Source organism: Cebus imitator, unplaced genomic scaffold, assembly GCF_001604975.1.
Source record: "Cebus imitator isolate Cc_AM_T3 unplaced genomic scaffold, Cebus_imitator-1.0 Scaffold24, whole genome shotgun sequence".
Classification (NCBI taxonomy): domain Eukaryota; kingdom Metazoa; phylum Chordata; class Mammalia; order Primates; family Cebidae; genus Cebus; species Cebus imitator.
Window position 1 is genome coordinate 1,929,301 of NW_016107339.1, and position 14,184 is coordinate 1,943,484.

Consider the following 14,184-nt stretch of genomic DNA (forward strand, 5'->3'; position numbering starts at 1 on the left):
AGCTGTTCTTCTCACTGGTCTATTTATCAAGTCATGAGCCATTATCATATTACCTCGTTATATAACATGTGTATGTTCTTTTTCAGAAGTGCCTTGTCAATTAAACCTTTTGTTTTTCTATTAAATACTTGAATTAACCTGCAAAGTTACTCAAAAGAACAAACCACTGAAAAAATTTTGACTGAAAAATATACTGAGTCTATAGATCAATTTGGGGAAAACCTCATAACTCTGTGACAGTAAGTCTTCTTATCCATGATCATTGTCCTCTATTATTTATTCAGGTCTTCTTAAATGTCTTCCAATAAAATTTCATAACATTCTGCACAAAAACTACCACATAGTTTACTGGATTTATTGAAGGGTTATTAATATTTTATACTGTTATATATGCTGTATTTTTATTGCTGGTATATTTCTAAGTGCGATGGATTTTTCACACTAATTTTACAACAGGGAATACAGGTAAACTAAATTATCAAATTCTCATCATTTATGTGTGGATTCTACTTGTATTTCTAATTTTATTTTGTTATTTTGTGTGTGTGTTTTTAAACTATACCTTAAGTTCTGGAGTACATGTGCGTATAGGGCAGGATTGTTACCTAGGTATCCACATACCATGGTGGTTTGCTGCATCCATCCCCCCGTAATCTACAGTAGATATTTCTCCTAATGTTATCGCTCCCCAATCCCCCAACCCCCTGCTATCTTCCCCTAGCCCCCACCCCACCCCCAACAGGCCCTGGTGTGTGATGTTCCCCTCCAAGTGTCCATGTGTTCTCATTGTTCAACACCTACTTATGAGTGAGAACATACGGTGTTTGGTTTTCTGTTGTTTTGTCAGTTCGCTGAGAATGATGGTTTCCAGCTTCATCCATGTCCCCGCGAAGGACATGAACTCATCCTTTTTTATGGCTGCATAGTATTCCATGGTGTATATGTGCCTAATTTTAAAGAGAAAACTTTTAACATTTTACCATGAGGAGGATTTTGCTGTAATTCTTTTATAAATGCCCTTTTTCATATTTAAGAAGGTCTCAATCCACAGTTTGTTAACAGCTATTTTATCATGAACTTATGTGAATTTTTGTGAACATTTCCCCTACAACTACTGAAATGACTTTTCCACTTTGTTAATAAGGTGAAATACAGGAATAGATTTTCTTTAAGTACTAACCCTGCGTTCCCAGGATAAACAAAATTTGGTAAAATATGTTATCTTTTTACATAGGCTAGGTTCTGTTTATTAATATTTTATTTTTATCTATATTCATTAGCAAGAATGGACTGTACTTTTTCATAGCACTTGACTAATATTGCTACAAAAGTTATACTAGTCATGTAATAAAAATTTGAAAACATTCTCTATTTTTCAATTCTCTGAAAGAATTTTCTCTTTATGTTTATTAGAAACCATCTGTCGCCAAATTGGGACTGGTGTTTTCTTTCTGAGATTATAATTATTTCTTCCAGTACATTAATGGTTATAGGATCATGGAGAAATTTATTTCTTCTTTTACATTTTAAAACTTGTGATATAACTGTATATATCATTGTATGTCCATTATAAAAATCACTTTAACAAATAACAAACTTTTCTCATTTTTAAAGTTTTCGTACATACTTAACAGCTATACATCAGTTTATGTAACCACAGTTTTTGATGTCTATAATATAACCTAGAAAGCAATGTGTATACTCTAATCTTAGAGAGTACTTAATATTTTACTGAATTGAACTCTATTTCAATAATTCTTCTCTTTATAGAAATGTATCCACTACACCTTAGTTTTCCAATTCAGTCATAAAAAATGTTCACACAAGAGAATACACATATTGTCTTTTCAAACAGTTCATAATTGTGAATGATTTTTAGAAAGATATTTTAAAGCTTAAAATAAACTCTCTAGAGATGTGATTGAAATAAATTTGATTACAGAATTTATTTAAAGACCTCAGTACAACCTTTTCACATGTATACATTTTTAATTTGGAAAACCCAGAAATATAGGAAAAATTTGTTTTTTTGCTTGTTTACCATTAGCTGCCTTAATTGAGTTCTCATTGCTTCCACTATTTTTCAGTCAATCAGCTTAGGTTTTCAGTTAATTATTTTATGTCCAGTAATGCCATCTTTTTTTGGCTGATTCTTATTAACATAGAATATTTACATATCATAAATGTTCATTTATTTTCGGATTAGTATCTGTGAAAAGTTGATGATATTAATGGCCCAATTATTCTCTTCCTAAACATATGACTTTTAGGGTGTAACTGTCCAGCTTCTTCCATCAAAAGGTAGTGGCAGCATGGTAATACTGAGTCTTCTAATACAGGAATATGAAATGTCTACTTATTTATAACTTCCTTCATTTTTTCCAGTAATGTTTTATAGATGTCAATGTACTTCTTCTACTCTGGTATTAAATGTATTCCTATTTAATTCTTTTTATGTTATCATCAATAGAATTTTTGCTTAAAATTATTGTAGGATTGTTCACTGCTAGTATACAAAAATACAACTTTTGCTACCTCTTGCCTCTAGCTGGCTTTGTTACTTGCCTTGGCCAAGAAAATGTGGCAGATCTGACAAGGTCACAGTTCCAAGTCTAGGTCTCATGAAATCCTGAAACTTGGCAGTTTATTTGGAAAGCTGATATCACCATGTAAACAAGTGATGGCCACCCTGCTGGAGGATGAGACAGTCAGTCTGCAGATACCAGTGACACCATCTTAGATCACCCATTGCTTAGACATGTAAGCAAACTCAGCTCAGAGTAAGAGAATTACTCAACTTGGTCACTTTACTGTCACCCATAATAAATCCTTACTATATAGTATAACCAAGTTTAGGGATAGTATGCTATGCAACAAAAGTTAAATGATACACTATGAAAAATGTGAAATACTAATGCTTGGTAAATAAATGGCTACACAGCTCATTTTAGTCATTGAGCTAGATAAATGCCAACTGAAAACATGCTCAGGCTGGGTGTTGTGACTCACGTCCATAATCCTAGCTTTTGAGGAGGCTGAGGCAGGAGAACTGTTGAGCCCAGGAGTTCAAGACCAGATGGAAAACATACTGAGACACTGTCTCCACAAAAACAAATCTAAAAATTAGCCAGGCATGATAGCTTAAGTCCCAGCTACTCCAGAGGCTGACACAAGAAGATCACTTGAGCCCAGCAGGTTGAGGCTACAGCGTACTGTGATTGCACCACTGTGCACAAACCTGGGTGAGAGAGACCCCATCTCAGGAAAGGGAGAAAAAGAAAAGGGGGAAAAAAAGGGGGAAAAAAAGAAAAGGGGGGAAAAAAGAAAAGGGGGAAGAAGGGGAGGGGAGGGGAGGGGAGGGGAGGGGAGGGATCACTTGAACCAGGGAGGTGGAAGAGGCAGTGAGTTGAGATTCTGCCACTGTACTCCAGTCTGGGCAACAGAGTGAGGCTCCGATTCAAAAACAAAGTAACAGGCCAGGCATGGTGGCTCATGCCTGTAATTCCAGCACTCTAGGAGGCCGAGGTGGGTGGATTACTTGAGGCCAGGAGTTCAAGACCAGCCTGGCCAACATGGTGAAATACCATCTCCACTAAAAATATAAAAATTACCTGGGAGTGATGGTGGGGACCTGTAATCCCAGCTACTCAGAGGCTGAGTTGGGAGGATCTCTTGAACTCAGGAGGTGGAGGTTGCAGTGAACCAAGACTGCCGCACTGCACTCCAGCCTGGGTGACAGAGCAAGACTCCATCTCAAAAAACAAAACAACAACAAAAAAAGCCTGGAGGTTTTACAAATTCCCATAAATTTCAAAAGGCCAAAAGTGAAACAGTTACCTGACGACTGACTTAGCTAACCAGGTAAAGCTTAAATCTGGTGCTGTACATGGTAAAGGCAACAAGAAACATGTGTGAACTGTGACCACAGAACCTAAAGAAGACATATGAATTAGAAAATTAGAAACACTAACTACTTCTTTAAAAAAAAAAATGTAGTGAAGGGTATCTGTTGAGTGAATCTGAAAAAAAAAAAGAAAAAAGATACAGTGATAATTTTTGATAGCTGGTAGACTCTATCCACCAGATCAGCTCTCCTAGTGCCGGCAAATCAGTGATATCCTGGCAACAGAAAAGGAGAATTACTTTCTGGAAAGCCATGCACAGCTAAGGTGAGATGTTGTGCAGAGAAAAATCGGCCTCCATTCTGGATGATGAAACTTTGTGGGCCTCATTCACTATCTGATATTGAAATACTGATGGTCAGACATACGCACTTCAGAAAGGAGAGCGATACTGATCTTTAAATCTGTGTAAGCACATTACTTGTATTCAAATAAAATTAAAAGAGAGAGGAAGAAAAAGCTGATACATGACTCATCGGGAAGTTCAGCTCTATTTATAATTTATAGCAAGCTACCTAGACGGTCTATGTTACTGTAGCTAAGAAGGTTGTGAGTTGAGTGTGGAAGGATAGTCAGCTTTTTGGGGGGGCTCCAGAGGTCCTCAGTGAGAACAGTCCTCTGACTATGCTTATATAAGAAGTTTAACTTCCTCTGGGTTAATTCTTTGAGAAGCATGAGTAAGGAATTTGTGATAGCCCCAGTTCTGTAGAAAAGGGGAACAACTCTTTTCATGGGAAACCCAAGAAGTAGGGATTGGATATGTTCAAGAAAAATTCTCCAAACACATGTCTATCTTTAGAGCACTCAAGGGTAGGGATCCTGAAATGGCCTATTGTATTAACTTTTTAGTAACATGAAAGACATGGCTTCTTATGTCTCTCCCAGAAATTTATGTCCCACTCTCTTGGCAGCTTTCAATAAAGGGAAGGTATAGGAGACCTTGTTATTGCTCCCCCCCACCCCCGGAAATTCTGTTTACCACCTGGCACAGCCATCCCCTGCTACTGAAAGGCTGCACATATGTGAGGTTCACACATGTAGGCTCTTCAGATTGCCCTTGGTAGACAAAAAGCTGCCTTGCCAAGCAAGTGGCCTATGCAGTTAAATCCCTACCCACCAAAAAATGGGGTATGAATAGACTCTGTGTCATTCTTCTTGAGAACACTTAGCTTCTTCCCTGGAACTTTTCTATCAAGCCTCCTTAAATGTCAAATTACTCAAAGAGATGCTTTAAGAAACCATTCCTGGCTGGGTACAGTGGCTCACACCTGTAATCCCAGCATTTTGGGAGGCCGAGGCGGGTGGATCACCTGAGGTCAGGAGTTTGAGACCAGCCTGACCAACATGATGAAACCCCATCTATACTAAAAATACAAAATTAGCCAGGCATGGTTGTGCCTGGGGAGGGGAGGAAAATATCTTCAAACAATAATATACCAAGGTGTAGTTCAAGAAATTATTTAAAAAAAAATACTAAATTCGCAAAACTCTGTGATACATTTTTACTGGAAAGCATTTTGTAAATGGAATAAACATGTTTAAACTTTAAAAATCAGGAAAGAGGATAGTCATGATAGTTAATGCCTGAATCCCAGCACTTTAGTAGGCCGACGTGGATGGAGTCCAGGAATTTGAGACTGGCCTGGGCAACAGAGTGAGATCCAATCTCTACAAAGAAATTAAAAAATTAGCCAGGCATGGTTCTTATGTATCTGTAGTCCTAGTTACTCAGGAGACGGAGGTGGGAAGATCACCGTTAATGGCAGCAGCGGCCCATTTGGAGGAGCCACTGTGAAGATGCTGAGTGCAGCAGGGGAGGCGCTGGCTGGGGCTGCATGCTCTGTGAGCCCGCAGGAGCCAAGAACAGGCGGGAGCCCCTCTCCCTACCGAGTAGGCAGGGCTGGACCCCTTCCTTGCCCTGGGGCACAGCTACGGCCACTCAGCTGCAGCTCCAGACTGAGGCATTCCTGCACTCTTGGGGTCCTAGGAAGCCCCTTATCCCACAGTCTTCAAAGTGCCTGCTGCTGCGGCCTGGCCTCTCCCTGCTCCTGGTATCCTCTCAGGGGTGAAGCAAAGATGTGGCTGAGCCCAGGTGATGTCACAACCCAGCTTGGTGTGTCTACACATGGGGCGGCACTGACATGCCAGCCTCCTGCCACCTCAGCCCCTTCTGGACTTTGGGCAACCACGAGCATAGGAGGGAGGGTGATGGGGGCTAGGGATGGCTCAGTGTGTGCCTGCAAGCAGCCCTCGGCTCAAACAGCCTGGGTGCCATGGATGACAGGTTGGTGGTGGCAGGAGGCAGACATGGTCCTGGGCAGAAACAGGCAAGTCCCCAGTGAAGCCCCACCTTCAAGCCATGTATGGCCTGAAGCCTGGGGGCAGGACTGTCACTTCTGGGTAAAGTCCTCTGCCAGGAGTGAGAACCTATGGTGCTTTTTCCCTGCCCATGGACCAATCAACAGGTACTTCCTCACTTCTGAGCCCATAAAAACCTTGGACCCTGCCAGGATAACCAGGTACGGGAGGCAATTACCCACCTAAGTCTCCTCAAATCACCGAGACAACATGCCTGTGAAAAGGAGCTAACCACTCCAGGTCTCATCTCCACTGACAGCTGGACATTTGTTCAGATGACCTGCCTTCAGAAAGGAGCTGCCCACGGCCAGTCTCCTCTCCACTGAGAGCTGGACACTCATCAGGATGACGTGCCTGTGGAAAGGAGCTACCACTTCTGATCCCTCTAGAGCTGCTGTCACTCACTGAAGCTCCTCTCTGCCTTGCTGACCCTCCAGTTGTCCACATACCTCATTCTTCCCAGATGCAGGACAAGAACTTGGGACCTGCCGAATGTCGGGACTAAAAGAGCTATAATGCAAATGGCTGAAACATGCCCCACAACATTCCTAGCCATGTTGTTGGTAACCAAAAGGAGAGAAGAGCCAGGGCCCTTTGGGGACTCCAGACTCAGGGGCTCCCCAAACCAGGGCTGTGACAACCTCTTTGGGGCTCTGTGGTCCCTGGTGTCTCCAAGCTTCTACATGTCATCACATCCCCCTTGCCAAGATGTGGGCGGCCACAACAGAAGTCGCTTGCAGTACATCTGATCCAGCTGCAGCCTTTCACAGAGTTAGTGTCTGTGCCAGCACCTAGGGCTGCCCGCCCCGCTGAAGCAACCAATGTGCCTGGCTGTACCCAGTGGCCAGACCCCACACTCACTCCACTCTGTGCCTGGCTTGCCCTTGTTAGGCATGGGATTTGGGCGAGTAGCATAAGCCAAGCAGAGCCTGCCAAGCCAAGTGGGTGGAACAAGTTTGGTGGGCGCAAGCAGTACTGGGGTAGAAGGTGCTGTCTGCCACAAAAGTTCTTGGCTGGCAAAGCAACACCCCAAGTATTCCATGACAACTTGAGCCCATGAGGTAGAGGTTGCAGTGAGCCATGATCATGCCACTGCACTCTAGCCTGGGCCACAGAGTGAGACCTGTATCTTAAAAAAAAAAGAAAAGAAAAAGCTTATCTTCACAGAGTATGTCCCAAATGATGCCTCTTATCTTTTTAAAACAAGACAGGACACACACATAAAATTTCAAAAATAAAAACTTCTCACAAAGGAAACATTTATTTCAGAAAAATTAACCATGCCACATTTCATAAGAATGACTATGTAGAATAAGTATGCTATAAAGCCTTAAAAATGCGTTGTATTAAAATACTTCAATATTGCATTTGTGGCAAATGACTTTTTTTTGTGACGGAGTCTTGCTCTTGTTGCCCAGGCTGGAGTGCAGTGGCTCGATCTCAGTTCATTGCAACCTCCACCTCCCAGGTTCAAGAAATTCTCCTGCCTCAACCTCCCAAGAAGCTGCAATTACACACATGCACCACCACGCCCTGCTAATTTTTGTATTTTTAGTAGAGATGGGGTTTCACCATGTTGTCTGGCAGACTGGTCTCGAACTCCTGACCTCAGACGATCCACCTGCCTCAGCCTCCCAAAGTGCTGGGATTACAGGCATGAGCCACCATGCCTGGCCAACTCATTTTTTTAAATAAATTAAGCTACAAAGAAAATGATCCTTAAATAAACTCCTTCAGAACACAATTGTCTGAGCATTGCAAGTGGTTTATTATAGAAAACAGTGATCCAAAACTTAGAGTCATGGATTTTGATGTGTAATCACATACACCAAAAGCAACTGTTCAAATGTTCCCTGTAATATGTACCTTTAGGCATAGTTTAAAAAACAAATTCTTAAAGTCATTTAAAAATAAATAATATAAAGTGATTAATAGTAAGGTATTGGATGTAAAAGGGTAAACACAAAGACATTTATTAGCAAAGAAATAAGGAGAAATTAAAATAATCCTGCAATACTTTTGTGTATGCAATTTATCAAGAAATGTTGAAAGAGAACAAAACAAATGTTGGCTCATTCTGGAGCTTCTTTGTCATCATTAATGTATTCAGGTTTTCACAGCTGAACCACTATACTTTGAAAAGATTTTCATGAAAGGGAACTCATATTCAATGTTTAAACAAAGCTGTCAGGTTACCAAGATTAAAATTCGTTTGAGTGTCCAGAAAAATCTTTTTTAAAAAATAAAAATAAAAACTAAGTTGGTCTTTATTTGCAAACAAAAGAAGCTTTTGTTTACCAGTGTGTATTTATTTTTGGAGCGAATATAGAGAAAGAACAATTTTAAAGCAAAAGACGAACTATTTTATGTGGCTATTTTTTCATTACTAGTTCTGTTTCTCAAATTGATACAAATGATCTCCTTCTGTTTCTGACTGTCTGCTTGCCTTGTCAGTACAACTAATTGTCAGGATTGGGGAGATCTCCCATATCTAAACAGAAGATGTGCCGTTTGTAACCTGCTTAATTCGCCTTATGTCCTACATGCCCTGAGTATGGTGTTCATTAAAGTCTCAGCTGTTTTGTTTTTATCAGTGGCAGCCTAAACACAGGCTTATTTTTCTTTGTTAAAAGGCCAGATTGTGCATAAATATAAACCTGATCTATGTGAATGTGTGTATATGTGTGTTTAAATGGCAAGAAATGACCACGCATGTAAATAGTTCCTAGCATTTTCATCACTTGCTCTCACACCTAAACTTCGACTCTTGCCTAGAAGTTAGTAAGAACAGCACCTCTTAGGCTTTGCAGAGAACTTTAACAGCCACCTCTAAAAGTAGATAAACCATTTAAGAACTGCAAGTAGTTATAAATGGATTCCATAGAATACCATTAAAAACCATTCTTAAACTACCCCCACCCACCTCATACTTCCTCCCCTAAAATAGTTCCTAGTAGGCTCTAAATTTTGATTTCTAATTGCTTCCATAAATTTAGAAGGTCTAAATGAAACCTATTTATATTTGCCTTGGCAATAGCAAATGGCTTAAATCAATTACTTTTCTTGGGGGGAGGGGCTTGAGAAGAAAACTCAAAACTTTACATTTAAATGTTCAATCCATAACCAAAATTTCTACTCAGTTTTGGTTTATGTTTGAGTAGACTGTACTATTACACTAAGTTTTTAATGTACCATAAAAATAAATCTTATTGATGTGTATGCAAATACAAAATTCATATATGAATTGTATAGTATTAACAGTGTTCACGTTTATCAAATTAATCAGACTCATTAAAAGAAGGTATAGAAACTGTCAGATATTTACTGCATTTTTAAGTGAAGTTTAACAAAACATTTGTTAATAAGCTACTTGTGATGTTAAATTTAACACACAATTAATTAAAAGTACATAAAGTACTATTAAAGTAGTATGCCTGACAGCTGTAAAAAATAATTTAACCTTTGAAAGAGTACAAAATAAATACTGTCCAGTGATGCCTAGAGCTGCGGACCGCGTGGACTCGCCCCCTTGGGACTAGGTTTCTGAGGCCGCTGCGATGACCAAAATAAAAGGAGATCTGGACCGGCCCCGAGGCTCAGGCGTAGGCGTGCTCCAGGGAGCGGACCTACCGGGAGCTCCTGGTCAACCAGAACCCCATCGCGCAGCCCCTAGCTTCTTGCTGCCTGGCGCAGAAGCTCTACAAATCCATCAAAAAAGCCCTGAAGCAGAAGCAGATTCCGCGCGGGGTGAAAGAGGTTCAGAAGTTTGTCAACAAAGGAGAAAAAAGGATCATGGTTTTGGCAGGGGACACACTGCCCATTGAGGTATACTGCCATCTCCCAGTCATGTGTGAGGACAGAAATCTGCCCTGTGTCTATATCCCCTCTAAGACGGACCTGGGTGCAGCCGCAGGCACCAAGCACCCCACCTGTGTGATAATGGTCAAGCCCCACAAGGAGTACCAGGAAGCCTACGACCAGTGCCTGGGGGAGGTGCAGTCCCTGCCCCTATCCCTGTGAGGGGACCTGGTAGCACCTAGGCACCTGCCTCTGGAAGCTACTGGGTTGGCAGTGGGATGACTGGCTGTCCTCTTGCCCACCCACACTGACGGCATCTTCCCAGTTCCCCAAGGCACACCTTCTTCCCAGGCAGCTCTGACAGCCCTTTCATGAGGTAATGCCAGCCATTTCCTGTGGAACTTAAGTGAAGGCTATCCCAAGAATGTGGGATGGGAAAGTAAACACCAAGACAAATAAATAATTAATTGATTAATTAATTAATAAAAAATAAAGACTGTCTACTGGACATTTTGGCCCATACCTTATTTAGTTCTTAAAATTAGCTATTAATTACAGCAGCCTGGACATGAAATTTAGGAAAACAAAATTTTATCTTCAAAAAATTCTCTCAAAACCATTAGATAACTTCAGAAAATGGCCTAACTAGAAAAAGACATTACCTATACCACCTAAAGACATTACCTATACCTATATCACTGGATATAAAGTATCAAAAGAACCCTACCCAAAAGATCTCCTTTTCCCGCCTAATGTTAATTTGTGAATCACTCAGTTTATCCTTAAAGACGGGAACAGAAAATGAAGTTCAATATTATTTCAACATAAAATATGTGCAATAGAGTACTATTTTCAATATGAAACCTGTCACACTCCTGATGACATAATTAATAACAACTTAATTAAAAAGCCTATTAGGAGATAACAAAACTTAACAGTTTACTATGGTGGAGGTAGAACTAAAACTTCAGAAACAAATTAATCAGAAACTGAATAAATGACAGAAGGTCTCCCGCCCCAGGTGTGAGTAACAACCATCATTACTCCAAGCACCCTGAGGTGACTTTTATAACTAAGAAAACAGGTAACACGGGGGGGGGGGGGGGGGGGAAAGGGGGGGGGGGGGGGGGGGGGGGGGGAGCGGGGGAGAGATAGCAAGGGGAGAGATGCCAGATGTAGGTGATGGGGTGTGTGTGTATTCCCACCCCCCTCCCCTCTAGGCTCAAGGGAGCCTCCCATCTCAGCCTCCCGATTAGCTGAGACTACAGATGCATGCCACTATGCTCAGCTAATTTTTTAAATTTTTTGTAGAGATAGGGTCTTCCCTGTACTGCCCAGGCTGGGCATGAACTCTTGAGATCAAGTGGGCCTCCTGTCTCAGCTTCTCAAAATAGCAGGAATACAGGTATGAGCCACTAGGCCTGGCCTTAAAACAAGTATATAGGCTACCATAGACTTCCTTTCTTTAGGGTGAATTTACAGGATACAAGACAAAATCTCTGTACTTATATGATGAGAGCCGAGAGAGGAAAACGAGGAACCCACACTCACTCTACTTGAACCTTCTTAACAAAATCAAAAAGAGTAATATAGTCAATGATTTACTTTTGCAAAGTAACTCTGGAAAATACTATTAAATTACTTAATAGAGATACGATAAACATAAGATACGGAAATTATATTAGAGAACATAAAATCAACACTGAGCAATTCTGATGTATGCTGCTATTATGCATACCACCTTCTAATAATGAAAAAGAGAAAAATGACTATTTAGGATTTACTAAATGCTTCTGGTACTGAAATAAGGAATGAGTTTATTTTTTTAAAGGAACTGCGAGGTTTGTGATTCCTCCATGCATATGTCTGAAAACATTATTAGTTTTTGTGCTCTCTACATTCAATTATTTTTAAAGATATAATTTTTTTAGTAAAATTTTAAAAGTGTCTTCACAGTACATGAGTAGTAGTGACACCAATAATGGCAGATCGGGTAACTACAGGGTTCTGCCCTTCCACAAAAACAACAAACAAGCTGGCAAAAACTTTAAGAAACAACTTTTGCAGATCTCTGAAATCTAGTCAAAACTTACACAGAGGAAAGATTAATAAAGACAGAATCTACTGCATTGAGATAACAATTAACAGCACACTGTGGCATTTTAAATAGCCCACCTAACATCTTCACCCTCTAGATCTACTGCAACAGTAAAGTGGCAGCTGGTGTTCCTAGTGCTAGAGGGAGCTATGCAAACTTGATAATGAAAGAACTGTGGTTGAATGTTTCAACCTTTCTGGCAGCTTCCTACAAGACCAGAGCAAGTGCATGCCTTTGTTTTGCCCAACTCATGGGCAGCTTCTCTAGTGGTGTTTTTTTACGATAGTCTATTTAAAGAAAATATTGGAAAATGGCATATCCTAGTACTCTGTCACATTCTCACTACAGATATTATTTCAATAGCATAGTGATAGTTATTTTACAACAGTGGTCAACAAACTACAATCCACTGGACAAACTGGTTAGCCTCTTGTTTTAGTAAATAATGTTTTCCTGGAACACATCTACACTAATTTGTTTATTTATTGTCTTAGGCTCCTTTCATGCTAACATGGCATGACCTAAAATATTTACTATCTGGCCCTGTAAGAAAAAGTTTGACCACTATTCTAGAAAATAATCTACTATAAAAACTGACCTCAGATTGACATTTGACAGGTGTACTAAGATTTCTCTGCCCTGCCCATTATTAAGTAGCCAAGCTATCAATATACAGAAAAATTGCATTAAGAGTTAACATAAAAACATAATGAGTTAATGTAAAAATGATTATGAAAATATTTCCAATCTAAAATTAAGGATTGGTCATTTTTTGCAAAGCACTTTGCTCACTAATTAACAAGAGAAGTCTTACAAAAATTGTCAAATGAAGAATTAGATGTTGGAAGGTCATGAGTTACAAAAACCACCCATGCAAAAGATTAGATTAGAGAAGGATTTGGCCTATTCTAGGAGTGAGACTGAGAACTATAAACTAAAAAGGTTTGAGCTACAGTAATGGAGAGATATAAGCAGAGAACCTAACACATCTATTTCTAATAATTTGTAATTTCAAGAATCACTAATTTTGAGTATTCACGTATTTCAAATAAACTAAGCATGTATTTACATTAAAGGAAAAGTTACCATACCATCTGAAAAAGTAAAAATCAATAGAAGAAGAATCCTGGGGTCTTGGATTCTTTTTAATTAATAGATTTTATTATTTTTAAAAGCAGTTTTGAGCTTATAGAAAAACTTAAGAGAGTTCATACATACCCTACCACACACACACAGTTTCCACTATCATTAACATCCTGCATTAGCATGGCACATCTGTTATATGAATGTGCCAATGGTAATATATCATTATTAAACTCCATAGTTTTACATTAAGCCTCATTCTTTGTGCTATATGTTTTATAGGTTTTGACAATTTATAATGACATGTGTCCACATTAGAGTACCATACAGAATCGTTTTACTGCCCTAAAGATCTTCTGTGTTCCATCTATTCATTCTTTCCTCCATTTCCTGGGCCCCTTGGCAACCACTGATGTTTTCACTGTCTTAGTTTATCTATTTCCAGAACGTCATACAATTGGAATAATGTATGTAGCCTTTTCAGATTAGCTTCTTTTACTTATCCATATGTGCTTTTAAAGTTTTTTCCATGTCTTTTTGTGGCTTGAAAACTTACTCTTTTTATCACTGAATAATTCTATTGTATACATGTGCCACAGTTTGTTAATCCAGTGTCTGCTGAAGGATATCTTGGTTGTTTCCAAGTTTTGGCAATTAAGAATAGGGCTGCTATAAACATTTGTGTGCAGATCTCCACAGACTTAAGTTTTCAACTCACTTGGGTAAATACCAAGGAGCAAAATTGCTGGATCATATGGTAAGAGTATGTACAATTTTGTAAGAAACTGTTAAACGGTCTTCCAAAGTGGTTGTAACATTTTGCATTCCCACCAGCAATAAATAAGTTTCTGTCGCTCCATATTCTTGTGTGCATTTTATGTTGTCACTGTTTGGAATCTTAATCCTGCAAATAGGTACACAGTGGGATCTCGGTGTTATTTTAAT

General features: G+C 39.7%; 2 protein-coding genes across 11 annotated transcripts in view; one reads left to right on the top strand and one right to left on the bottom strand.

Moving 5' to 3' along the window:
• Positions 1-14,184, bottom strand: part of TBC1D5 (TBC1 domain family member 5) — a 553,318-nt gene that overhangs the window by 310,908 nt on the left and 228,226 nt on the right. The gene's annotated exons all lie outside the window — the stretch shown is intronic.
• On the top strand, positions 7,953-10,511 carry LOC108299747 (H/ACA ribonucleoprotein complex subunit 2-like). Its single transcript, XM_037736384.1, is given in 2 exon segments — positions 7,953-9,844; positions 9,846-10,511. Coding segments are annotated over 2 exon segments (462 nt in total). The 5' UTR covers positions 7,953-9,817; the 3' UTR covers positions 10,281-10,511.